This window comes from Sphaerodactylus townsendi, linkage group LG05, assembly GCF_021028975.2.
Source record: "Sphaerodactylus townsendi isolate TG3544 linkage group LG05, MPM_Stown_v2.3, whole genome shotgun sequence".
In the NCBI taxonomy this organism is placed as follows: Eukaryota; Metazoa; Chordata; class Lepidosauria; order Squamata; family Sphaerodactylidae; genus Sphaerodactylus; species Sphaerodactylus townsendi.
The window spans coordinates 61,464,731-61,492,260 of NC_059429.1; the positions used below are offsets into that span (position 1 = coordinate 61,464,731).

The 27,530-nt window shown below is 40.7% G+C and overlaps 1 protein-coding gene across 2 annotated transcripts in view; it reads right to left on the reverse strand.

The window, feature by feature from the left end:
- Positions 1 to 27,530, reverse strand: part of NFIA (nuclear factor I A) — a 620,753-nt gene that overhangs the window by 134,126 nt on the left and 459,097 nt on the right. For both annotated transcript variants that reach the window (XM_048495977.1, XM_048495978.1), the window contains exon 4: positions 8,269 to 8,343. In XM_048495977.1, coding sequence (XP_048351934.1) covers positions 8,269 to 8,343 — 75 coding nt within the window. The remainder of the gene's footprint in view (positions 1 to 8,268; positions 8,344 to 27,530) is intronic.

Below are 27,530 nucleotides of genomic sequence, written 5' to 3' on the forward strand. Positions count from 1 at the left end.
AGTGTTCTACCAGGCTGGAGCCAGGGCCAAAAACAAAACACTGGCTCTGGTTGAGGTCAACCTAATGTCCTTGGGGCCAGGGATCACCAGATGATTACTATCAGAGGACCGAAGGTCTCAGAAATGACATTTTGTATTTTGATAACCTGTTGCTTAATTCCAGAATTTTGGAGGTTAGTTGCAATTACATACTTTGAACATATCCATAGATACTGTTAGTAGTATTTTACATATTCTAGGAACTTGAGCAGATTCCAGACCTAAGCTGCAGCTTAAAAAAAGAACAAAAAAGAAAAAAATCCTGTTGGCTACTTCTGTTACCCAAATTAGAGGGGTCTGTCCTATTTTACATTGATGAATTAGCAGGGACAGACTTTGCAATGTGAGAGGATGGGGTATGGAATCTTTTCCACCAATTTATACAGTGTTTTTTCCCTTTAGAAAAATCACAAGAAACCAAAATTTGAGTAAGTTTTAACAATTTTATTAAAGAGCAAAAACAATAAAAGGTACACAGGCAGTTTGGCAAAAATACACACAGAGGGTCAAGAAGCCTAGGGTTTAGACATAAGTTAAAATTAGGCTTGGAACAGCCGAGTTCATTGTGGGGAGGGTGATATTTACCTAACTCAGATGAGGAAAGTCCAGTGAGGCAGAACCCAATGCCTGCATTGGATCCAGAGAAAGAGGCAACATTGGGTTCAGTGCAATCAACCAAAGGCAGCTCAGAAAAAAAATTGGGCAAGGGGCTCTTGTTTGGGCAGACCAGATACAGGGAATTTTGACCCTCTGGCAATGCTAAGAGAGACAGTCTTCCTGAACAAAATGGAATTCTTTTCTCAGGGGAAAACAATACCACGATAAAATGGCTCAGATGAGTCAGTGATGGGGATACCCCAGTTTTTGATTAGATTTTAGGTAGAGTTCATGAATTACAATTTAGGATATTCCATTTCAGAGTAAGGTTTGATGGTCCTCTGGTAGTTGGACAGGAAGGGGATGATAGGTTCAGCTAGGGAAGAAAGGACTCAGGAAAGCTGATTGTGTTGAGGCTGAGCAGCATTTGCATATCCTTTGTGGGTTAGAGAACAGGTGTGTCTTTTCCAGGGCTGTTTTGATGGCAATGGTTGAAGCTGCAGGAAAGGTAGCTGCTATGCATATTGATTGGGAGTGGGAAAGCATTTTCAGGTGAAGTCCCTCTGTTGGTATCAAAGTCCAGAATTAGTCTTAGTCTGAATTGTCTATGACACCAATAGAGGTGTCTGGTAGGGCACAGTTCAGAAAACAGGCCCCTGGCTTGCTTGCCAACACTTCCACCCAACATACATAAAAAAATAATTCCACAAAGCTGCTCAACCACTCATATTATTGGCTAGTGACCAATTCTCATCAGCCATTTTTAATTGTCAAGCTACACCAATTAAACAAGCTGCATTATGGACAAGGAATCTGTGAAACTTGGGTCTTGAGACCACACACATAGAATGTATTCTGGCAAAAAAACACTGCCAAGATGAAATCTCATTTACATTTTCCTGGAGATCATTGAATGAAGTGGAATTTATTTTCAAGTAAGTACATATAGGATTATGCTGCATATCTGATCAGAGCGGTGACAAAACAGGATTATGCTGCATACCTGATCAGAGCAGTGGCAGTAAGTTTATTTTCTACTAATTTTCATCTATAGAAATTATCATATTAACTCTGTATACATTTTAATTCAACTTTAGAAGTAAGTTCCACCAGGTTCAGGCCTCCTTCAAGCCAGAGTTTTGAGGAGCGTCAAGCATGCTAATTCAGTGGATATGACACAAGCCATAGACTGTTTATTTCATATCCTTTTAGAATGCGAATTAAATGCAGATGTGCATTTTTGGCTAATCCATCCTTTGCTAGTGGTAAGAAAAATTCAAAATCCCATTATTGCTGTGTGTTTCTTTTAGGAGGCTACAACGCTGATGTAACATATATGGTAGCTCTATTCTTGATGTTAGCCTTGCCCTTGACACCCCAATATATATTATTTCATAATATTTTCCTGTTAAACTACATAGGCAGAAGCCACCTCTCATATTTTTGTGTGTGTAGCAGTATGTCCACTTAGAAGCAGGCCTCAGGCAAAAGGTCTGTTTAGCAAGATTAAATCAAGAGAATGAGTTACTCCTGCAATCTGGAGGTCTCATCCTGTGTAAGGGCATGCTTGATTACCATACCTTGCAAAGATACTGTTAAAGACAAAGAATATGGAAAGCCACTTTAATATCAGATACTGCCTTTTCCCTATCTCTTCTGGAAACCAGGTCAGCAACAGATGTTGCTTCTTTGCATTTCCTCTACCCATTGTTATGACTTTCCTAAACCACTCACCTCATCCCAGTCAAATATCTCAGCTAAATCTGAATAACCTGGGTAGTGTCTCTACAGAGTTACTCTGCATAAAGCCATTCTGTGCTTCCTGATTTAATCTAAGAGCAATTGACTTCCATTGTCTCGGGTACTTAGAACAATAGAAGAGCTGCTAATTAGCTCAGCCCAGCAAGCCCAGCATGGGAAATTCCAGAGAATTTAGGAAAATGAAAACTTAAAACTCACTTGTTCCCGCCCCTACCTGAGCAAAAGGGTATAAAAATACAGTGAACCCAAAGTTCCACGTTCTTAATGCTGGTTCTTTACTCTAGCACTAGCTGGCTAGCTAGCCAGCTCCTGCTGCTGGTTCAAGTTCTCAATGCTGGCTCTCAATGCTGGCTCAAGCCCTCCAGGCTGGCTTCAGCTTCAGCTGGCTCCAGCTGCTGCCGGCTCCCACTCTCCATGCTGGCATAGGAATCCCTGCCTTCTTCCAGAACTTCTCTGCAGATTTAGGTAACATATAGTCCCTGCTTCCCCAAATCCCATGCTATCCTCCCACCTATCTTCTCCTCCCTGTTTATATCCTAGGAACTGTGTGTATGTGACTTGACTTCTTACTGTGTGATTGTTTGCAACCAAAATTTATATAAAAATATTTAAACTGCAATTTGGTCTTTTGTGAATTCTCTGCAGATACGTTTCAAGCCATTTCTGGTGTACATAGTCTTTAAAAGATCCCTACCCAGCCTGCCTCTCGCATTGCTAAGGCAAGTTATTTTCCCCATTGCTACTTAAAATAGTTGTGTGCTGTTACACTCCTAGCAGCTGGTGGAGATTCCTTAAAAATAAGTTCACAATCTGTGAAAGCTGGGTAACATTGACGACCATTTTAAATTGTTAATTTTATCCTATTATTGTTGCTAATTGTTTTATTCACCTATTATATGTATTTTCTACACATTTTAATCTGTCTTTTATATAAATGGATCTGTATTTTGCTACTTATGCCAATAAAGACATGACTGACTGACTGATTGTGCCAATCCCCATTTTTGTCATTTGATGTCCAAATGGCAGAATGCTAGTAATGATCAACACAATGTGAAACAGCCATGGGACATCAAACACAATGCTATTGGAATCTCTTATTTGTGCTACCCTTCCCTCTCTCTTCCTTTCCCATAACTGCTGCATTAGTGCTACAGCTCTAAATTGCATTTCAAACATCTTTAGGCCAGAAGTTTTGGCTAAGCTGATTGTGAGGAATCCTAGTAAATGCAAGTGATAATTGCTTTCATTTTTAGCAACAATGATTCATGATGTACAGTAAGAGAATTATTGCAACTTTCAAACACTAGAGTGCCACCTTATGCCAATCTGAAACTCCTTACATTCCATTCTACAATCTTACTGTCAGGGATTCCCCGTAAAGTACTCTTACATGTGTGACTAGAATAGCAGGTCATTACCATATATTATATGTGTAGGCTTCTAACTACAGATGAAGAGAACAGGCTCTATTTTTGCAATCTCCACCTTTTCTTGGATTTTGCAGGTGTTACAAAATCTTTTAACCTGTGTAGAATTTCAGTGGACAAAAATGTAGAAAATACAGTGTTGCTTTAATACAGGTAGCAATAGGCATATTAACTCAAAGTATGTATATGGGGAGGGTGGACAAGATCTTTACCATATTCTCCTCAGTGCAAAGCTCTAGCAGTGCAATCCTAACCAGTTACAGCTTTCTAAGTCCATTGAAACCAGTGGGGGCATAACTCTAAGATTGCATAGTGAGCATATGAACCGGCATGTAAGGGTCCCCAAAACAGTTCAATGATCCATAATTTTATATTAGAGAATGAACCTGAAGACGGATACCATATATGGAAATACAGTCATAAAGGTCAGGACAGCACAATATGTATATTGGAACAATGGCTTATATTGTCAATCCTCTTGAGAGACAAACAGTGTGGTATAGCATGACACAGTCTTTAAAAATGGTAGCAATACATGCTGGAGCTAGATTAAAATTTCAGTTAAATTTGTCACTAATTACTTAGGTCCCAGTTTAATTGCAATAAAAGCAAAGTTATGACTGGGAGACAGTGGTATTTATTTCTCACTGGTCTGCCTGGAGTATGTCATAGTATAACATCAGCATCTCTGATCAATAGAACAGGGTGGTGACAAGTACTTCTAATTCACTGTTAGTGAATATTGACAAGCTGGTAATGATCATCCTGCAGCATGTCATTCAGGTGGAGGACATTAGCACTGTTTAAAGGTCAAAAGGAATGGCTTCATAAAAACAAAGTTCCACACAACTCAGTCCATGGAGTGTATAAAACTGTGATAGCCATTGAAAGGTAGAGCTACCACTTACATGGGCTCTGTGACTGTTTTTATTGGTGATCTGCCGGAGCTGGTTTCTGGGTTTAGGGCCCTCCTCTCCTTCTCTGCTCCCCACTAAGCACTTGTATTTTCTCCCCTTCTGTCTACCAGTATGCCTTCCTCCTGCTTCTGTATCATTCCATTGTCTGCTCACAAACACTCTGCTTGTACTCATGGCTGCTAGCAGACCGTTCCCCAATGCCATTGGGCAGTGTGTGCAGTAGTAATAGTGGATGGTGGAATGCTAGCAAGTGAGTGGGCATGAGTGCTGGCAGCAGTGGACCCTGCCAGAAACCTTTGGCCCAGATGCTGCCCCACCTCAGGGTATACTGATACTAGTCCTGCTCACAGCAAATGTGAGTAGCTTCAGACTGAGTGGAAAACCTGTAGCTGGGGAAGGTTTCAAACTTTCTTCATTATCAATTTGTCTACTCAAAATTTTTCAGATCTGACTTTCTCAACAAGGAATAAAATAAATAGGCTCTTGCCTCTTTCTCAACATATAGGAAAAAATAAAGTTGGGAAAAGGAACTTTGAATGGACAAGCAGTGGCCACAGGGACATAGGTAAGGGAGGGTTCACGGGTTCAACCCCCCCTTATATGCCCAAAGCAAATTGTCTCTACCCCCCATGGGCAGACTTTGCAAAACAGCAAGCAAACCCCTTCCTTTGACCCTGGATCCCCGCCCCCCCCGGTGCCAACTCCCAAGCAAGGACAGTGCAGTCCCGCCTCTCAGACACTCCCAGTCACTTGCAGACAGACAGGCGCAAATTGACAGGCAGGTGGGAAATGTCCATTTGGCTCACCCCACTGGGCCAGATTCAGCCGGATACTGGAAACAGCCAAGCGGATTGAGGTGTCCAGAGGAGGCTGTGACGGCTCAGGAGGAAGAGGAGGAGCCACGTCCTTCTACCTTTGCCCCTGCCAGGTTTTGTTTCCCTGCTGAGCTCCAGAGCCGCCACCTCTTGTGCACCCCCACCAGCCAGGCAGGCGCATAGTGACCGCCCACGGGGCCCAAAAAAGTTACCTGCAGGAAGATCAGGGAGGGGGCTGGCTGGGAACCCTGCCAAGACCTCCCATTTTTAAAGTAGGGGTTACATCCTCAAGATGTTTTATTTTAGCTCAATGTGGGATGTTTTGAACACACTAAACTAATCTTTGCCCCAAGTTGGTTTAAGGTCATTCCCAGCATAAGAAAGTGAAACTAAAAGCTTACAGATCCGACCAGAGGAAAAAACCACTGTCTCCTCAGATGCTTTATTTTTGTCCTGTCCTGACAAATGATGAGACCGGGTTTTCTGAAGATGTCCCTAGGATGTCTTATTTTGGTGGTGCAGAAAAGGCCATATAGTGCCTGGCAGATCTATTGCTATTTTTAATCAGCAGTCTCAATGTCCATTAGTGCTTTCAAAAAATCTAATGAATTTCTGGGAAGCGTTGATAGTGTGGATGCCTTGAAAAGGGGTTGCATTTGCATTTATTTATATCCTACTTTTCTATCAGTTGGGACTAAAGCAGCTTAGAACATTGTTCCCCGTCCTCTGTTCTCTTACAACAACTCTGTGAGGTAGGCCAGGCTGTGTGTGTGTTTGTCAAAGAATCATAGACACATAGAGTAGGAAAAGACCACAAGGGCCAACAAGTCCAACCCCCTGCAATGCAGGAACACATAATTGCGGATCCCCAGGGGCAGGGGTGGAAATTGGGGAGGTGTGGCCTGGCCTGGCCTCCTGAGCCCTGCCCCCTGAACCCATCCCATTAAAAAATCTATATTTACGTCACTGGCAGTGGGCAAGGGAAGTTTATTATATTTCTAAACCACATATGCAAAAACAACAAGCAATGTTAAGAGGTTAACACGTGCCAGTTCTCTGCTCAGCCTAAAGCTTCCAGCAGTAGCATTGCATTATACAAGACAAGGTAAATCACCATGGAACGCAATGTCAGATTTCCCCCAAAGACCTGATCCTGTATCAGTGAATGAACTGATATTTTCAATAATCATTCTTATACAGTATGAGTATGCATGCCAAGGCAGGTATACACAGTTCGAGTGCTATGTTCATGGAGCCATGGGGGTTATATGGGGTAGGGCCATGGTTCAGTGGTACAGCATCTGCTTGGCAGGCGAGGGATCCTAGGTTCCATCTTCAGCCTCTCCACTTAAACAATCTGCCATGACATGAAAGATCTCTATCTGAGATTCTCAGGAACCCTTGCCAGTCTGAGTAGATAATGTTGACTTATTGGACTTACAGCCATATAAAGCAGCTTCACTTGTTCACATATTTTTAAAAAGTCTGATGAAGATCAATAATCTAATTCTGCAAAAACTCAAACTTCCTCTGAAACATTTACCAGACATGAAATCATTGGAAGCTTAACCGAACAGATCTACTATAGCTAGAGAGTCCAGTGGTAGCCAGGACCCCCCCCAAAAATGGAGGCGGCAAGAAAATGGATACACGATGGAGTCCTGGTCCAGTGTACAACCCCTTATGATAAGGCAGGTCCCTTTATGTAATTTCAAACATGAAATATAAAGTATTCTTCCATGGATCATAAAATGGTATGCATGGATTTAGGTCATGGGGAGAGAGGACTCATGTTAAATATTTACACTGAATCTAGGTCCCTATGTCTAGGTCCCAGGAGTACCCAGGAGTACCTTGAACTATCGTTAACTACAGCAGCATTTTAGGTTTAGCAAACCTCGGTATTTATATCTTATTCCCCTGTGTGTGTGCGTGCACATGTATGCGCATGCCGTCAAGCCACACATTACTTATGGCGACCACATAGGTTTTCAAGGAAGAGATTTCAGAGGTGGTTTGCCACTGCTTGCCTCTGTGTGGGCTGAGAGAGTTTTGAGAGAGTCCTGGAAATCCAAGGTCACCAGCAGGTTTAATGGGGAGGAGTTCGAAATTGAAAGGGGAGGAGTTCTCCAGATTAGAGCCTGCTGCTCTTAACCACTATGCCATGCTGGCTCCTCTTATTCCAGTACACCTAACAATTTACAAACATTAAAAAAAAGCATGAGCAAGATTGCCAACTGTCTTTTCGATCCCCAGGATTTAGTATGGTAAGTAATTTGGTAATACCATCCTTCTCTGTTCCAAGAGGTTGCATCTTTGTGTTGAATGAAAGGGCTTTCACTATGGCCTTTGTAGAATAAGGCTGATGGCTACTGCCATGCCAGAATCCACTGCAAAATAAACTTGTGCTCAATATAAATTGAAGTTTCCAGAATCGGGCTAGGTCAAGTACTGACAATATTTTGCTATTCCAATGAACAGCCCAGTTTTGCAAAAAACAGAACTTATCAGTTATTAATTTCATTATAATACGCAATTTATTTTCTTTACCTAATTAAAATTGCAACACTATTTAGTTATTTATGATATTTAGAAATGGATTTTAAAAGTGGGTTTCCAAAATTGATAGAAAGGTTGAATGTGTGTAGAAAAAACAAATTAAAAATACATCAAATAAAATATTCTTAAATAATAAAGAACAATACTTACTTTGTGAGACCCTTACTAGCTCAGTCACACTGAAAACGCCTGATGTGACAAAACTGTCTTGGAAGCCCAAATGTCCTGCAAAACACAAGAAGATCAGATAAGTGATTAATTTTAATACTGAACCCAACGATTCTCAAATACTTCAGTAATTGTTTCTTCCTTCATTTCCCTGAAAGCCTATACAGCCTTTCCCCCTTTCCTGCTTCTGTTTATCTCTTCCACCCTCCCACCCACTTACCTTTTATATGTTCTGTCTTCACCTATATTTATTAAGTTCATTTATATCCTGCCTTTCTCCGCAACAGTGACCTAAAGCAGCTTACACCATTGTCTTGCAACCGTTGCAACTTGGGTTTGGGCATTTTTCAGGTTTGTAGGAAGATCTAAACTACCTTGAAGGAAGATCTGTCTTTTCTGTTCATGGTTCCCGACTCTGGATTTAAGAATGCACATGCTGTCAATTAGCTGTATTGAAACTGATCACTGATGGTTATTTAGGTAAGCAGATATATGGCTAGAGTTTAAGCAAGTTATCAATAACTGAGAGTTTTGTATATATTAAGATATTTCAGCTAGAAATCGGACAAAAAATAAGACAGTATTAATAAAGTTACCTCAGATGACCCTAACGACTTAACAATTGAAATTAAAATACTGTAGCTAGGAATCAGATGGGACAGCTAAATTCTATAATCGTTTTAAACATTATTCTCGAAAGAAACATCTGATCAGGATTATCTACTCATTCATTCAAACAAAACAAGATTTAAAGATGTACTCTGCATTTTCTGAGGTTATATTAAAGATACCTTAAAATAGTAGCTGTTAAACAATTTTGAAAATGTATGATTTTCACAAAGGAAGAGGTCTTTAAAAAGAGCTTTTCAAAAGAAAAAGAAAAATTTTGCATAAGAGAGCAATAAGGAAAATCCTCTGATTTCTTTTAAGAGACAGACATATGATTGCCTGCTTGTCTCACTTGTATAAAGGATATTTTATATCAAAATGTTAATACACTTTCCATAACAGTATTTCCTCTTTTCTATGAAAACATGTCCATCACCAAATGGTATAATAAATTATAAAACAAGAAGCCCTCAAATTGTAAATTGGGTACAAGAAATTCTGCTGTACCAGATACTATAGTACATACCGAACGTATCAGGATTTCAATTAGAAGGCTGCAGCTGATAGGCCAGCATGACCTATTGCTTTTGAAATCAGGGTCAAAGAAATCTGAGGATAAGGGGATTATTAAAAGAACCGTAAAGACGTTCTTGTCTGCAGGATAAGTGGCATACCTTTTAAGGTTGTTCTAATTAAGGTCACCAGATCTAACACATATATACACACAGTATTGAATGTAAGAGCTCCGTATGCCCAGATGGAGTAATCTGTCTATTAGATTGTTTGATTTCACTTCATTTAGTCATAGCACTACAAAAAGTATACTATTGCTATTGAACTGCTATTCTCATTATGTTATATATTTTATAGTGCATACTTTAACACATACACATTTACACACACAATGCTGCACGTACTAATCACACTGAAAGAATGTATTGATTTGTCAGATATTACCAATTGCATGTCTATCACTGTGAAAGCAGTGTATGTCCTTTCTTTTTTCAGGTGACACACAGAAGCTGATTTTCCAATAAATAATGCAGCGCTGGAAGCCAATTTTTGCCAAACCTCGTTGGTACTGGCTACAATCATAAATCTGCCAGTCTTCTTTTAACCTCAACTTTTTATGGATGCAAATCTAACAGCAACAAATACCAAGAACAGGAAAAGAGCATAGTCCCTAGACCTAGACAGATAGATACCCAGGGACCTAAAGGTCAGAGCTCAGCTCCTGAATAAATTTCCAGGATAGTACTGATCCAGGTTAATCAATATTGCTTTTACTGATGTGAACTATATCCTCAGATTATAAATTATACCCCGGTATAAACTATGTGCATGCTTTCAGTTGCAAGAGAGGACTTTTTTTCGCAACCATTGCCAAATGTTAGTCTTGCATATGTTCAAAGCGATGAGCATAACTAGAGAACATGTAGCATAACCATGGGAAGTATGCAAACATGAACATTCTCCTGGGTCATTCTGCACATTCTCTCCAGGTGAAAGTGTATACCTACTGATGTTTTGTGTGCTATCTACAGCTGTTCCAGCCATTCTCCAGCATAAGTACACCAGCATAAAAACAAGTGACATACAATAGTATGAAAGCAATCCTTTTCTGAGATGACAAATGCACACATGATTTACACTGAAGAGTTGGTAAATTTCAGATATAGTTTACAGTAGTACAGCCTCTATTTTCCACAATTATTAATGTGCACGTTTTTCAATTATGCTCTCTTTTTATAATAGTTCCACATGCAATATTTATGTATGAGTACTTTATTGGGGTTCTTTTAATGTTAATTGCACAGTCTGTAAACATTACTTTTCTGAATCACAAGGTAATCACAGCATTAAGACATGTTACAAGAGCCTAGACATATAAAGTATCCCACTATACAGTGACATCTTAAAATCTTAAAATAGTAATGATCAATTAGAACCCCAAGCCTATTATCTTAACCAAATGCCTGATTAGAAAGAAAAGCCTTCCCCCTTCTAACTGCAATTTGATTCCTCCTGGTTTTATCCCCTGCTTAGATAATCCTCTGTTTCACAAACAATGTCAAACAACTAACTTCTAACAGTACTTACAAAATAAGTGACTATGCCAGGGACCACTTGACAGTCATTGAATAGATTTTTTTGATCCTCTTGGCAATAAGTACAGTAAATCAAGTATTAGTTCTATGCTTTAATATTCTAGTTAGGTTGAAATGGATCTCACTTATTTATTGGACTCTGCTTTTCCCACCAATGGAGACTGAAAATAATTTGAATCATCATTCTCTCCTCCATTTTATCTTCGGAACAGCACTGTGAACTAGGTTAAGTGGGGAAGGACAGAGTGACTGGCCCAAGGTCACTCAGTGGCAGAGTGGAGATGTGAACCAGGGTCTCCCAGATGCTAGACCAATACGTTTACCACTACACCACTCTAGGTTCTGAAGTACACCAGTCACACTCAGAGGTGGGATCCAGCAGGTTCTCACAGGTTCCCGAGAGTAGGTTACTAATTATTTGCATGTGCCGAGAGGGGGTTACTAATTGGTGATTTTGCTGCGTGATTTTTGCCTTAGTTATGCCCTCCTCTCAGCAGTAGTGCGCAGAACTTGAAGCAGTCTACCAGGAGGTGCACTGGCGTGCATGGCAGCCTGCGTCTGCATGCATTCGTTTCCCGCCCATGGACTGGCGCAGCGGCTGCGTCCTTGCCACAGCCCCGCCCAGGAATGCCCCGCCGCCAGGATGCCTGGCCACGCCCCCGTTGTGCCCCATCCAGTCCCATTGGCGCTACGCCACAGTTTGAATCTCACCACCATGGGAACCTGTTACTGAAATTTTTGGATCCCACCACTGGTCACACTGCATGCAAAACCTGCAGATAAGTTTTGTTGATTAGATTTATCCTACAGATAATATAGATAAGTGGAAACAAACGACAGAATAAATGGACAAAAATTTGAACAAACTATAAAAACACACTATTGAAAATGAAAACAAAAAACCTATTCTGAATAACAAATTAACTTCATTTGGACTCTGAGTCCTGCCTTCCACGATGTAATTCTATAACCTAACGGCTTGTATCCAACCACTCAGTTAACTTAAGTGGCCTCAGGAAAATTATATTACACTGGGTGGAAATCCTTGTTCCCTGTTTAGTTGGGTACAGGTCAATTGTCTTTGGTTAGTCTGCTTACATGACAGTTGTCATCATCACTATGATGAAGGAAAGTTTATTCCTGGTCTAGAAAAAAACTACTATTTGTGGAAACCCCAAAACAATTTCAGCTCTGTTGTATGTTTAATTTACAGCACAATCCTGAGGAGAGTTACAGCTTTTTAAGCATACTGAATTTAATAGAAAGGTGTAACTGCTTAGCACTCCACTGTTAGTCTGAGAAAACTGTACATCCCAGCATAGAATTCCTACAGTTTCCTCACATAATTTATGTGAATGTGATAGTGAACCTGCTGAGAGTTATAGCTGCATCTTTATTAAAAACAAATATATTTAGTCCAAATTTTGATCAGTGTTCTGAAGTTTTAAAAACCACATTTGAATGCTAACTTATCCAAGTTAAAAATCTTCTTAAAATTAAACATTTTAAAAATATAGCCCATTCCTTTTTAACAGCAAGGCATGTTTTTATCACTGAAATGTATGGATGTTATATATTTTTAATCCCTATTTCTCTAGAAACCCTCACGTTTAGCAATCGTTGCACCAACAATTAACTGCAGCTGCTTTACTATCCAGAATTATTAGATATTTTCTTTCAAACATAACAACAAGGCTGCTGTGTCTACATGCCAATGTTATCTGAAGCTTGTTTGTACATTTGTCTTTTTAATACAGTTTTAAAAAACCAATAGAAAATTCTTTGTGTAGTATAACAGAATGAATTAGACTATGTTGGACATAATACATAAATACAATGGAGGGACACTTTTAAGACTTTAAAGTCATGTAATGCAATTCTAGGCTGGATCTTTCTTGTTGTAAAAGGCAGAATACAAGTGGCCCAGAGAAGAAAGGACCAATATTTGACAACAGAAATCAGCATAACCTTTTAACTGCAGCAGTCATGGATGACTGCCCTTTGACCTGGGGAGATTATGTGGGATTTCAATGACAACAGCTGGAAGTGAGCATGTGTGAATAGAGAACACAAGATCTTAGGCCTAATACAAAAGCCTGCTCAGATCAGAGCGTTGATTAGAAATTGTTTCCTGGTCCTGGCTTAATAGAGTGTAATAATGAAAGTTTTGTTAACACTTCACACTACACAAAATTAGTGGGATCTTAGTTTCTTTATAGTCTTTTTAGCAATTCTTGCAAACCCACCACTGAACAGGGATATTTTTAAAATACTTGCCAATATTATAGCTACCCTTCTACAGAGCAATATAATACACTGTGTCAGATCAATCGCCTAGGTGCTACACATGTTTGTTGAGAAGTACTGATTAATTCAGTGGGGTTTAAGCATATAACTTAAAATTTTAATAATATATTGCAAAAAGTCTCATTTCACAGGGCACTGGATAAAATTTAACAGATGGAGTAAACATAAATATGCACCATTTCATAGACTTGCTTTTCTTGTGAATTTTCTCTGAGATACCTGATGAATTTAGCACATGATGCTATCAACTGAAGTGGAATTTCAACCTTGATTACCAGTTCATTCTGTGATATTAAACTATACTGCTTAACTTCTTTATATGAAGAACCCTTGTGAACCAGTAGCCATACTAGTTTATTTTTATGTAAAGGCATTTATTTTGTATTTTAAAAAGCATTCTATTACATGAGCTCCGAGCCAGGGAATGTGTCAGATCATTGGTCTTTTAATATTGCCTTTTACTGACAGCAGTTTTCCACTGACTCAAGGAGATCGCACACTGGCTGTATGTGCAACCTCAAAGTCATCCCAGTAAGGACCCTTCCTGCTGAATTCTGGACCAGCCAAAGTTTCTGAAGCAATCTCAAGGGAAGCCCTCTGAAGAGGGAATTACAGTAGTCTAATCTGGAGGTGACTGTTGCACAGATAACTGTGGCAAGGTAGGGTGAGACAGATAGGGCACCAGCTGCTTAGTTTGGCAAAAATGGAAAAATGTCTTAAGTTCAGTCTTAAGTTCTGTGACTTGGGCCTCTATAAAAAAGGGAGGCATCTACAGTCATCCCCAGGCTTTTGATGGTTGGTTTTGGGGTTAAGTTCACCCCATCCAAATATGGCAACTGGTATGCTAAATCTGGATCCCCTCAGCTCAGCCACAGAACCTTCATCTTCAATTAATTTAGTTTCAGCCAACTCTGTTTCAACCACTTTACAACAGCCTCCAGGCAATTGGCCAAAATATGTAGGACAAACTCCAAGTGGCTGTCCATCAACAGATACAGCTAGGTATCATCTGCATTCTGAAGACACCACATCCTGAAATTCTGGACTAACAAGGAAAGAGGATGTGGGCAGATGTTATATAACATTGGGGAACCCCACACACCAAAGGGTGTCATGGCAACACCCTCTCCTCCAGTACTATCTTCTGTTCCCAATCTTGGAGGAATGAGATCAGCCACTGCAAGACTGTTCCATTTAATCCAGAAACTGTGAGGTGGTGAACCATAAGGTCATAATTGACTGTGTAAAATGTTGCTATAAGATGGAGCAATGACAGCAGCCCTGACTCGCCTTGATCCAATTGTCTATTGAAATGGTCTGTGAGGATGATAGTCTCCATCCCATGGCCAGGCCAGAAACTGGACTGAAACAGATTAAGTGCTGATATATCCTCCAGAAATGCCTGGAACTGTTTTGTCACCCCTCTCCCAACTACCTTACCAAGGAACAGAAGATTCAAAACTAGGCGGTTGTTTGGGTTTTTTTTAGGATTGGTCTCACCACTGCCTCCTTTTATCTTCCTAGCCTAGGAAGACCCCTGAAATCAGTGATAGATGGATAATGTCCAACAGGAAAGCCTGCACCTCCTCACTGGTGGCTTTCATCAGCTACAATGGGCACAGGTCTAAAAGGCAAGTGGTTTTGGCTTCACAGCAGCCAGAATTCTGTCAATATCGACCCAGAAGAGCCAGGGCCTGAAGATGGCAAAGAGTGAGTGAACATCCAGTTCACTCACTGTATCAATACTGGAAGGGAGGTCTTGGTGGAGTACAAAACCTTTATCTGCAAAAAAAAAAGTAAGCTTCACAGCTAATTGCCAAATCCCTAACCTTTTGGGACCCCTCAGAAAGGGAAGGAAATAATTGTGTGGAGTGTGAGCTAGCAGATGCATAAAATTCTTTTTAGTGGCCTTCACTGCAACCTAGGATTTTGTAAATGTCCTATAGACACTTTTGCAGCTTCGTCACAAGTACGCTACCACACTCACTCTATTCAGCTAGGGTCCTGCTTCATGACACAAAGCTCTGCACTACACCATGAGGCTAAGTTGATGTGGGAACAAAGAAGACATTGGGAAGGAATCTCATTGATGGCTTCAGACAGACAGTTATGCCGGTCATCTACCAACCCATCTAGAGAATCGGGGTGGGGGTGGGGGGAGCATAGGAAACCAATAAGTATTCTGGAAGCCAACTGGATTCATAAGTCTCCATAGATGCTCACTGCCTTTGTGAAGGGGGGGTACAGAATCCCAGATGGGCCTTCAGGGCAAAGTGATCTGACCATGGCACTCTTATCAATAGAGACCAGATTAACATCCAACCCCATACGAAAGATCAGATCCAGAGTGTGCCCAGCTTGATGTGTGGAACCTGACACAATCAAAGCAAGTCCCAGTGCTGCCATAGAAGACACTAGATCCTAAACCTGCAAAGAACCACCCTGATTAACACCAGTTCTCCTTATGGTTGTCAGCTCCAGCTGGGAAATCCCTGGAGATTTTGGGTGGAGCCTTGAGAGGGTGAAATTTGGGGAGGTAAGTGATTTCAGCATGGCATAATGCCATAGAAGCATCATCTTCTCCAGGGGAACTTGGGAGCAGAAGTCGAGGCTGAAGCTTCACATTAAAAAAATACATTATTGTCAAATGGCAGTGGTGGGAAGCAAGAGGGAGTGGAGGGTTCTACCATATGACCAGTAACTCCTGGGCCAAAAATTACTTTACTGCACCACTAATATCACCTTTTAGCCACTAACTACAATATAACTGCAGTACATCCAGAACTAGAAGGCAAAACTTCCATGTTAGAAAACATGGTTCTCATACAGCCCAAGTGCCCTCTCTTTCTCCCTCTCTCATAAAGATGTCAACAATTTCCACTCAACCTGGTAACATTTTTTATGGCTCATAGACACAGGATATGATGCTGGCCCTGAAGGATTTCTTAGAGTGCAGTTCTAAGAAATGTCCTGGGAGCAAGCCCAGTGGAATAGATTTGAATAGGATTCTGAGTAAACTTGTTGACGATTGTTCTTTGAAGCAACTATATGCAAAGTAATGGAGGGCCTATCACAACCTTTTTTCCACATGGTCACAACTTCTGTGCTGCTGTTCAGTGTTTGGTATTGAGTGCTGGAAAAGAATAACAAATACATAAATTCTGTTTATTATACTGTGCTAATTTTAGGTATGCTGCGGCTTGATAAAGTCACTCATCTTCTTAACTTTGCTAGATGTTAGAAACATCCGTCCATCTCAATATTCCACCATCACAAATAGATCAATATTATTATTTTGTGACTGATTTGATGCAGAAGCAAAATGTTGTGCCCATGATTATAAAGCAGTGTATGTGCTCTACAGAAACATATTCTGATATTAATCCTTAATATTTCCCTTCAACTAAATACTGTTAGTCTACTTAGTGTAACAGAATCCTCACAGACAGAATCCTCACAGTCTCCATTACTGAAGTACATTTTTTTAAAAAAGCATAAGAGATGGCTTGCTTATTTCTCATTTTGCTCACATATAAATAAATTTGAAGTCATTTTAATTTTTGGACTATTTACATATTCAAACTAATCAAGAGCTGAAATAATCACATTAGTTTCAGTGCCTTGTTTATTGCTGCCCAGCCCCTCCCTCCTTTAAATCTTTCCCTTAGCCACCATGATGTTTATTGAATACCTGCCATTTCTCCAGCAGCTGATGCCAAGAGCTGCTTACCAGTGCCAGTCTTCCTGAAGCCCCTTCTGTTTCCCATTCTCTCAGGGGCTTCTGTAGCTCAGCTGCTCCTCATCGCCCAATACACCGAGACTTCTAAATCTGCAAGTGCAGCAGTCAACATGCTCAACAGCAAGTGGCACCCATTTTGCCCAGTGTAGCACACTTGTGAAGGGAGGAGAGAAATACCACATGGTGAGCAGCATTCCTCACCATGTGTAAACTGTCAATTTGATTTGAAATTAAATTTTTTGATTAACATGAGCATTTTTGAGCCTCCCACTGGCAGCCTGGTTACTAAAAAGTGACATGATTTGTAACAAACATGCTGTACAGAAAGCCCCATGCCAGAAATTGAAACCTATTTTCATTTTGCTGTTAATAGCAACTATTTGAGGGTGGCTGGTGGAAACTAACTTTCACATTTTCTTTCTTTAGCATCCCAACACTATAAAAATATAGAGAAAGAGTGAATGGGAAGGAGACTGTTTTACTCCAACTATGTTGTCTCCTTGCAGCATCAGGGATTCTTCTTTGGGATGAGAAGCAATATTTAAACTATGCAGGAATGTTAACATGATTAATGTTTCACACATGAGAATAGAGGCTTTGATCACCAGGCCGAGGAGCTATGCTGAGCAACCCAGATACCCTTTTAATACGGTCTATTCAGGTACACCTGCTGGTCACTTTTAGGAAGCCAGTGGATGCTGCCTTTAAATAGTTTAGTTGGGAGCAATCCCATGACATCTGACATATGTAGCATTACTCAATGATGATAATTGCACAACGATTGTAGCAAAATAAAACAGGAATTGAGCATTACACCCAGAGTCTCTATTGAAATCTAGCACCTCATGACATGGCAAAAGGACCCTGTAGGTATTCCCCACATTGCTTTCAGACCCAGAGCACAGATGCCAAAAGGCCAAGGTGAGAAGTACCCTTAATCAAACTCAGAATCTGACAAGGTAAGAAAATTGGTTAAAATTACCCTTTACAAGAAAGTTCATTCCAAATATCCTTCCTAAGTTTCAGATTTCACATTCTAGCCAAATAAAAATTGCCTAGTATTTGTAACAACAAAAGACAAATAGTACAGAAAACTTAAAGGAATTTTTCAGGCAATGCCTAAAATATCAAAAGGAGTGATGGACAAGTCAATCAGAGGCTGGGGGTGGGGAATGGGATCTAGGAGCTAGGGAGGACAAATTGGGAGGTGAATGGGTGCCATGGAGTCGTGTCATCCTAAGGCTGTAGGCTGGCACAGCTCAAGGCATTTTGGGGCTGGAGCCAACTTTAGTTGGCTTCCACCAGACTTTTGCGTTGGGAATGCCACCAGCATGGCCCTCAGACGTATGCCACAAATACTGTAGTGTAAGTCTGTTTCCTCTATGGGGATCTTTGGGCGGCAAGAGGAATTTTGGATTTTCCTCCCACCTGTGCTGCCCAGAGCCCCTTTGGAGGCAGCACAGCGCTCCCTTCATTGCACCTACAGAGGCAGCACAGCTCCTTCACCATCTGGATTGCACTGTTAGTCTGTTATGAACTGATCCATAATGGCAAAACTCATCTCCTGTTCCTGAACCCCAGCCCTTTTGAAAGCAACGATCTAGTAATTGTGTTTGAGGTAATCATAGTATTTCCCAGTCAGTTTTTGCCCTGACAAATAATAGTAAAGGAAATTAAAACTAGCACATATAGTATTTGATTTAATTTGACTTAAAGAACCATCACAGTTCCTGTGTGTAAAGACTGGGATTATTGCCATACAATAGCTTCAGTTTTTCTTCCAACTGACTTCCACCATCATTCCAGCACAAGAACAAGAGAATCATGCAAAATATGATTTCATTTATTTAGATAATTTTTATGCTGCCTCTCCAGAAAATTTGCCTGAGGCAGCTTATAAAACAAAAAAACCAAAACAAAACAAGACAAATTATTATTAAACTCTAGTGATAAAAACCCACCCACAACATAAAAACATAACTACAAAAGCATAAAACGCTGAACAGCTTAATAGTTTCCAGACTAAAAACACACTAAGATGGTGATAAAAGATTAACCCCATAAGAACCATCACTTTGAATTGTGTCCAGATACAAAACAAATAGGCAGGCACTGAAAATATTTCAGCATTGGTGTGATATAATTACTTTTTTCTACCATGGATTGTAGCATCACTGCTGCACTTGGGATGAGGTGAAGCTTTTTGATCATTTTCAAAGTTAGACTTACATAAAGCACATTATAGTAATCTAAGCTGGATGTAATCAGAACATGGATCAATATGGTCAGATCACACTTTTCCAGGAATGGTTGAAACTGATATATCAGCTGAAGCTCATAAAAAACACTGTGCCACAGAGACCTGGGCCTCCAGCTCTAGACCAACATCCAGCAGGATCTCGAAGTTACAAACCTGTTCCTCCACTCAGACTGACTCCTCAGAACTCGAGTAGCTTTGTCATTAACAATAGCACCTCAGTGTTGTATGGACTGAGCTGGGCCCTCAGCTATCCCTTTACTACCTCCAAGCATCTGTTAAGCAATTCTACAAACCCCTAAACTCAGTAGAGCTCAGTGTTATCTGTGTGATTTAATCTCTCTTTCTCTCTCCCCCCCCCCGAACTCTACTCTCCCTCTGCCATTGCATCCAGCCCCAGAACTTCCTACCAGCCCTCTACAAATACCAACCCATAGCATCATCCTGAGTCAGCTTCCCTATTTCCTTTTCTATCACAGCACACAGTACCCTTTGCCACACTTTTAGGCACCTTTTGAACCCAGCAACTTTATCTCACTCCCATCATCTCCAACATCCTTAAGTATAGCCTTCTTGGTTCAGACCCAGGCATTTTCCAGCCCCATGAATTGTTGCCTACATGAATTGTTGCCTCTCTGTCATCTTGAGTTCCTTTTTCTTAGCCTCTTCCAAGATCCAGCACAAACTCTTCAACCCCTAAACAGGAACTATAGAAGGGCACAACACTTTTTAAAAAAAGAAATCACATTGGATTTGAGATTGTCATTACTACTTTTATGAACTGTCGTTGATTTATTGATGCCTTACCTTTCTGCTTTGCTCTATTGATAATCTATTGATTGTTGGTCAACAAAGTTTACTATTTTTTCCTTTCTAGCTCCTGTAGGAATAGAGATGCCAGAGCAAGCATTTGCAAATACAGGCCTAAAATGATGCCTAGAGCTGGAGCCAGGGTCACAGGGTCATCACCACTGCTGCCAGCATAGAGGGGGTAAGGGGGTGGCAACATTAGTCGGCTTCTTCCCAGCCAGTTGCTGTGTTATGCTGGCAGCTGGGAGTCCCATGGGGCAATGGGGCTTCTTGGCAGCAGCAACACCAGAAAGCCCCTTTGGGAGTGGCAGGACAATATGGTTGTGGCTGTGCAGCTGTGCTGCCCGGCCTGTGGATGGGGCTGCCCATGTGTCAGCTTCATTTATTTCAACATTTATTCTAGCATAGCTTTCAAGAGTTAAAGACTAACGAAACTGATATAGTGGCCTCCAACTCACAAAATTTATGATGGAATAAATTTTAAATAACCTCCAAAAAGCCACTGGACTCCTGTTTTAGTATTCCAATGCACCACTTGCTCCCAGGAGCTTTTGATGTGATTTGGGTACCTAACTACTTGCAGTCCTTTAGAGTCTCAGTTGCTCTCTGTGAGCAAGTCACATCTCTAGAGGTAGAACAAATAATTTCTGTTCATTAGTAGGTTCCAAAATATTAGCCTTTCTGACAGGAATACTTTATAATGGAAAAATGTTTTTTAATACTGTCTCAAGTCATGGACTTTAAGAAATGAAAAGGACATGTTTCTTTGGTCCAATTTGAGTAGTTCAGAAAACAGCTTTGGTCTCTCTTTTACCAACACATTAAATTCCATCTGAGGGCTTCAAGAGATGTTATATACTAAGCAAGGAGAAGGGTGGCTTGTTCTGGGAGTCATTGCAAGACTACCAGTTATCCATGTTGAATGCCACTGAAGGCAGAGAGAATCCAGTGATCACCAAGAGGAGACATAGGAGCTTTTGAAACTGAGTGATAACAGCACCTGGTGTGGATGCACAGGAATGCATGACTGGTCTGCTTCGGACACTGCTAACCACTCAGCAGCTAAGCATCTGCAAAGTCCTGCAATAGTAGCCATTGTACCTCAGCTTCTGACACTCCTTGTAAAAGTACTGGATTCCTCTTCAGCCTTCAGTAATGTACAGCATTTCTTCAGTGAACTGTCACATGAACCACACCCAAATGGAACTTAGGGCCTCCAAATACAGGTAAAACCATAAACCAAGGGCGAAAAACTAATTGCAACTATGAATTTAGTGTTGCACCTGCTAGAGGTATCTGAGGTTGGGTGCAGCCAGATGATCTTTTCTCAGGGGAAGGGAACCTTGGGATCATATCTGTAAAATGAAGGAAATCAGGTCTGAGATTTTGTTTCCCTTCCTGTTACAGGTATTTAAGATTCTGCATGGGCAGAGGTGCAAGCCATCTGGCAAGACCCACCCTGTGGCCCTGAGGGAGTCCCATGGATCCAGGAAACTGAATTGTTTTTTTTTTGGTTTGTCTAAATTATATTTTCACGTTTCACGTACCAGTAAGCTGCTTTTATTTTACAATTGGGGAATGTTCATTAATGACCTCCAAAACATCCTAGCCTTAACAGCTTCTCTCAGCTCTTGCAAACTGAGGGCTGTGGCTTCCTTTCTTGAGTCAATCCATCTCATGTTGGGTCTTCCTCTTTTTCTGCTGCCTTTAATGTTTCCTAGCAATATTGTCTTTTCCAGTGACTCTTGTCTTCTCATACAATAGGCTGTTTGGTCATTTTACCTTATGGGGAAAATAATCTAGAACCAATTTATTTGTCTTTTTGGTGGTCCGTGGCATTCGTGAAACTCCCCCAGCATCGCATTTCAAATAAACCTAGGGTTAGAAGTGATTATATTTTGGCAGGAGACGGTTCCAGATTCTTCTTTATTTCCCAACCCTACACTTCCCATCCTCTGTTAACACTCCATTGCTCCACAGTAATCTCAGAATGCTCAAGTAAGACTTGCTTGAAAGCTATGATATTACTGATAACTCCAAGCAAATGTATTGTAAGAGCATTATCAAAACAGTACAGGAATCAGTCCTTGTTTTTTTAAGTGGGGTGATTTAAATCTATCACAGACATCAATTTAACAACATTCACCTTGGGCGTGGAACCCTTAAGCTGGCCACAAACATGTATTTCCAAATATGTGGGAAGGGGTGGAGGAGTGGCAGTCTCCTCCATTCTTCAAAAATGGCAACAGGCATCTAGATGAAAAAGTTAGGGTTACCTTATTATTACACCTCAAATATTGCCTTCTAGATGAGCACCAGTTCTGTTCTCACAAAGAAGGTAAAATTTGTTCTCTCCTACTACATCCTGCTGCCTACATCATTTCTTAAGAGCTAATTTGAATTCTTACTTTTATTCCTGACACACAGTTTTAACCTAAGACATAAAAGGTTGTAAAAGTCATGTACTGTACTGTTAGGCTACCCTTGTGTTCCTGTCCATCATCCTGTTCAAACATAGAAAGGGCTAATGATCTGTCAAGGAGGTAAATTCATTACCCAGGAGAGAATATTAAGCTTCTTTTGCTGCCCATTCACAGCAAGGATTTCTTTCAGAATGATGCTGCATCTTCTGTTCTCCTGGGAACAGTTTATGGTTGGCAGAAAAGCACTAATAACAACAATTTACATTTATGTAGTTCACTCAGGGCATGCTCTATATTTCTTCAGCTAGATTGTTTGTAATCCCACTGCAGATTCATCAGTCAGCATAATGACACACACCGAGAAGCTGCTGCTCCGCTGTCATGACCAGGTGACCCACTGACAACATTTCCCTTAGTGTTTCTTTATGACACTGGGTTGATAAAGAATTTGAGGTACTCTGGGAGAAGGAACAGATCTGTGACATCAAGTTGCTAATGTTAAGAAAAAGAATATTCGGAGAGCTAATTCTAATGTCATGTTTTGTCTGCTAGTGACAGCATGCACATTAAAAAGACTGGCTGCAATACAGTGGAATAACAAGTCACCATTTGTCAATTTGTGAAAGTTGTTGGACATGCATCCCAGGTCCACTTCATACATGGGTCAGTAACAGAACTATGGTTTGTTCTCTTGACTGCCAGGAAACATTCCAAACTAGGATGAAACTATGGTTTGAAATCTTGATAGATGGATATCGATATAGATAGACAGAGATCAAGACAAATATCCAATTTAATTAGCAGTTTATTATTTATGTTGTTCATTTTTCCTTATAAGTAATTCCAGATATTCAAGCCTGTTCATGGGTACTTTTATAGCCGTTGAAATGAAGTTAACATTTAGTTATTTTGATGTAGTCCTTTGAAAAGTTGTTGTTCAAGTGGACAAATAATCTCTTTAATAGTTAGGTAAAGAGAATTTCATTAATCATTTCCAGGTACTCTCATTCAGTGTCCTAAATGCTGTATTGGCTAAACAATGCATGCTGTATTGGCTAAACAGGACACAGGTACTGCCTTTGAAAATTAAAACAGCAGAGACAGGGAACTGATCAGGCTGTGCAGTCCATATGGGGAATCCACAGTGTTGTTTTCATTCAATGCTACGTCCCATCCTACCAGTTTTGTGTCAACGCACAAATTAAGAGAAGGAGATTTTTGTACACGTGTACCATTTACAAACAGTTGGGAAAGATGTCACTGGTGAAAATTGAGATTAGCACATTAAAATTAAGGTAGCTAGAGATTTAAAAAAAACCAGTACATGATGAGGAACATGTCTATCTGTTTGTCTGCCTCTATGTCCACAGCCTGTTTATTATAACTTACTCAAGGTTTACCCTGGCCTAAGAAGTCAGAGTAGAAAGTTTTAATTTTATTTTTCTGTTCTTGCTCTTTTGCTTTTTCAGTAGACACAGAGCAATTTAGAACTGGGATCTGTTTTTACTTGCTTTAAGTTCCAACTGCACAGTCTAGTAATATTAAGAACTCACTCAAGAATATTAAAAGACATTTATACATTTGATATCGCACAGAAGAGATGAAGGTGGAAATGGAAGAGGGGGATGTGACATTCTTTGTAGCAGAAATTGCCAACATCATCATTTTCTTGTACTGTTGTAGCATATAACACATACATAAAGAGTCACTACACATGATGTACATGGGAAGCAACATGGACACTGGTGCTCCTTTAGTTGTTGCAACATGAGCAGAAATTTGTTTCTCTTCTGTTGAAAGGACCTATTATGTCAGGTGGGTGAGGCAGAGCTATACAGCACATTCTACTGTTCATCTGCATACCAGAATTCTTTATAATTTCCCTTATTACAGAGGGGCCCTTTCCGCAAGGGCCAATAAACGCGGGTGAAGGGCAGGATAAAACCTGTGTTGGGTGGGAACTTTGCACGGTTCAACCCTAACATGGATCTGACCGCCCCGCCCCCAACCCACGCTGTTGGACACAGGACAGGTTTTTTGATAATCATGCTTTCGGCAATTCTTTTATTTTAAGGTGGCTGAAAGCGAACAACCGTGGCTAGAAGCTGTGTTTGGGGGCCACAATCAAATGTGAGACTTGCAGCCCCTGGCTCCCACCTGTGCAGCCACACATGGGGAACGGGCCATAACATCACCCTGGGGAGCAGTTGTGCATCCCTGTGAAGGTGCCCCCCCCATTTGCATGGTTGGCTATCCACGGGGCAGCCAGCCATGTGAACGACCCATGGCGAGGACAGGTTCACGTAACCCGCCTCTCACCTGGGTTTATTGTCCTGTGTGGAAAGGGCCAGATAGCCATGCTGGTTCTCTGTAGCTAAGGTCGTTTCCGCACAACCAGCTGAACAGGGGTGCGTTGGCATAGTTTATGCCGATGCACCCCCCAGGACCATTTGCATGGACGGTCCCACTGGGGGGGCAGCCGATGACGTAGCCTTTGCACAGGCTGCGCCGTCCCCAAACGGCTCTTACCTTCTTCTGGCTTTTATCGCGTTGTGGAGGCCAGGGGACACACCCCCATGGCCAAAGCAATGGCTCTAGAGTTGGAGGACAGGAAGCATGTCCCCTGGCCTCCACAACGCGATGGAAGCCAGAAGAAAGTAAGAGCCATTTGGGGAAGGCGGGGGGGAAACGCCGCCTTCCACCTGCTGCCGTTCACATAGCAGCGGGTGGAAGACGGCACTTTTGGAAAACGTGCAAAAGCAGCATTTTCGCACCACTTGAGGGGAACAAGCACCTACTGTGAGAACAGCACCCCAGGGACGGTGTTTTTACCGTCCTTGGGGCGCTGTTATTGGGCTGTGTGGAAACAGCCTACGTGACTTCTGTGTCCTCTCTTTAGAGCAAGAACAGAAAAATAAAATTAAAACTTTCTACTCTGACTTGAAAAAGCCCACCCAGCTGTGTAGCACAGGGGCTTGATGGGAACACTGCTGTAGGAACCCTGATGGCCAGTACAGTCTAATTTTAGTTTTTTTTATTTTACTAATTTTATTTCTCAGTGTTCCTAGGTACAATCCAATTCATGCTTTGGCCGGACCAGACCTAGTTAACAAGGTTGTTGCATCATTTGCCTTTGGACCATGTTGCATTTATGCACCACACTTGGTGCATAAGTCCTGTGCTGCTTGGGGAGTCCTGTGCTGCTTGGGAAGCAACTCTTCTTGTGATTGTTACTTACTGAAATACATGCATGAAGAAGTCCCAATGATTTCTAAATCTTAACAAAAACAAGAATTTTACACCAAATCAATTTCCTACTTCAGTTTTCCTCTTTCTACTTCTAATTTAGTCCTTGATTAGATACAACCACTGGCTTAGATGAAATATTGTTCATAATATGACAAGTCTGCTTGCAAGACAATCACCCTCTCAGCACTTTTAAAGTCAATAGCTTGGCTCTTTATAAGAGGAAGGATGAAAATGGATGAGGAAGGAAGAGACCCATAAAAGATTAACACATACCTTTGATTCAAGTCTTTTCCTAAATGGTGATCAAGTAATGAATACTTTTCATAAGTGACTGATTTTAGAGTGCACTTTATCTACAGGTTCTGTATTTATAGTTCAAGCCCTTTCAATTAAAACATGAAAAAGAAATTAAACTGCTAATTATCGTATTTCATTTCAAGTCACAGGACTTTCATCAGACGCATTACGAAAGGGAGCCAGTTCAACAACTGGAGCTACAGTATGCAAATTTATGACCAGGGTTTACCAAATTGATAGCAAAAGATACATTGCTTTGTAGCGCAGAGCTTTTTCAGGACAGTTTTGGACGAACTAGACTTGTAATTCGGTTGCTGTGGAACTGAAACAATACCTATGAAAAAGTCTAGACCTGTCTCTACAACACTGCTCTTCATGTAAGGCAGACTTTGATTCTGCAATTGGAGACTGACAGAATAAAAATATTTGTGTATTTATGTGTTTCATGTCCTTCAGGATCTGCATGATGAAGCTGTATTTGTTTTACATCTACAGTACTTTGTGTCAGTCTTTCTTTGGATTATTCCTTTTAATCAGCATGTTTCACTTACAAAGGTTAATTGTGAGGAGCCATGAAATCTAATGTCCTTTATTAATCTGCAAGACTTGCACACAGAGACTGTCGATGAGGTAGTTTCCATGTTTCAGAACTGACCTTTTTTTACTATTTCATATAACGTTAGATTGACAACTGGCTAAATTCCTTTTGAATACCACAAGCAAAACAGTAGTCATACTAACAACTAGAAAAAGTGATGCTAAGTAAAGTACCTACAAGGGATGACCTGAAATCTAATATAAAGGGAATATGATAGCACAGAAGCCCTGTGCTGCAGAGTGCTAAACTGCAGTACTGCGGTCAAAGCTCTACTCATGACCTCAGTTCGATCCTGGCAAAAGTTGGTTTCAGGTAGCTAGCTCAAGGTCAACTCAACCCTCCATTCTTACAAGGTTGGTAAAATAAGTACCCAGCTTGCTGGGGGTGAAAGGTAGATAACTGGGATAGGCAATGGCAAACCATCCCATAAACATAGTTTTGATGTCACCCCATGGGTTTGTACAGGGCACTAACTTTACTTTTTCATCTAAAAAAATTAATAACGAAACCTACTGATTTGCAGGAATAAGTGCAAGCCTATATGCGTTGCTTTAATAGCAATTATACCTTCCAATTTTAGTTAAAATGCAATATTAAATTATGTTTTAAAATGAGAAAACAAAAGCTGCTTAACTATAATAGGTTTAAAAGGTTTCTGAGTAAGTTATACAGAAATCTGTTCAACCTATTATAGCTATACAGAAAAGATCAGCCCACTATGATGCATACCTTGGTTATATCTAGATTGGATTAATGCAATATACTCCAGGGCAATTGCCTTTGAAAAATGTAGGAAACTTCAGTTGATACAGAAGTCTACAACCAGAATGTTGACTGTAACTGAGTT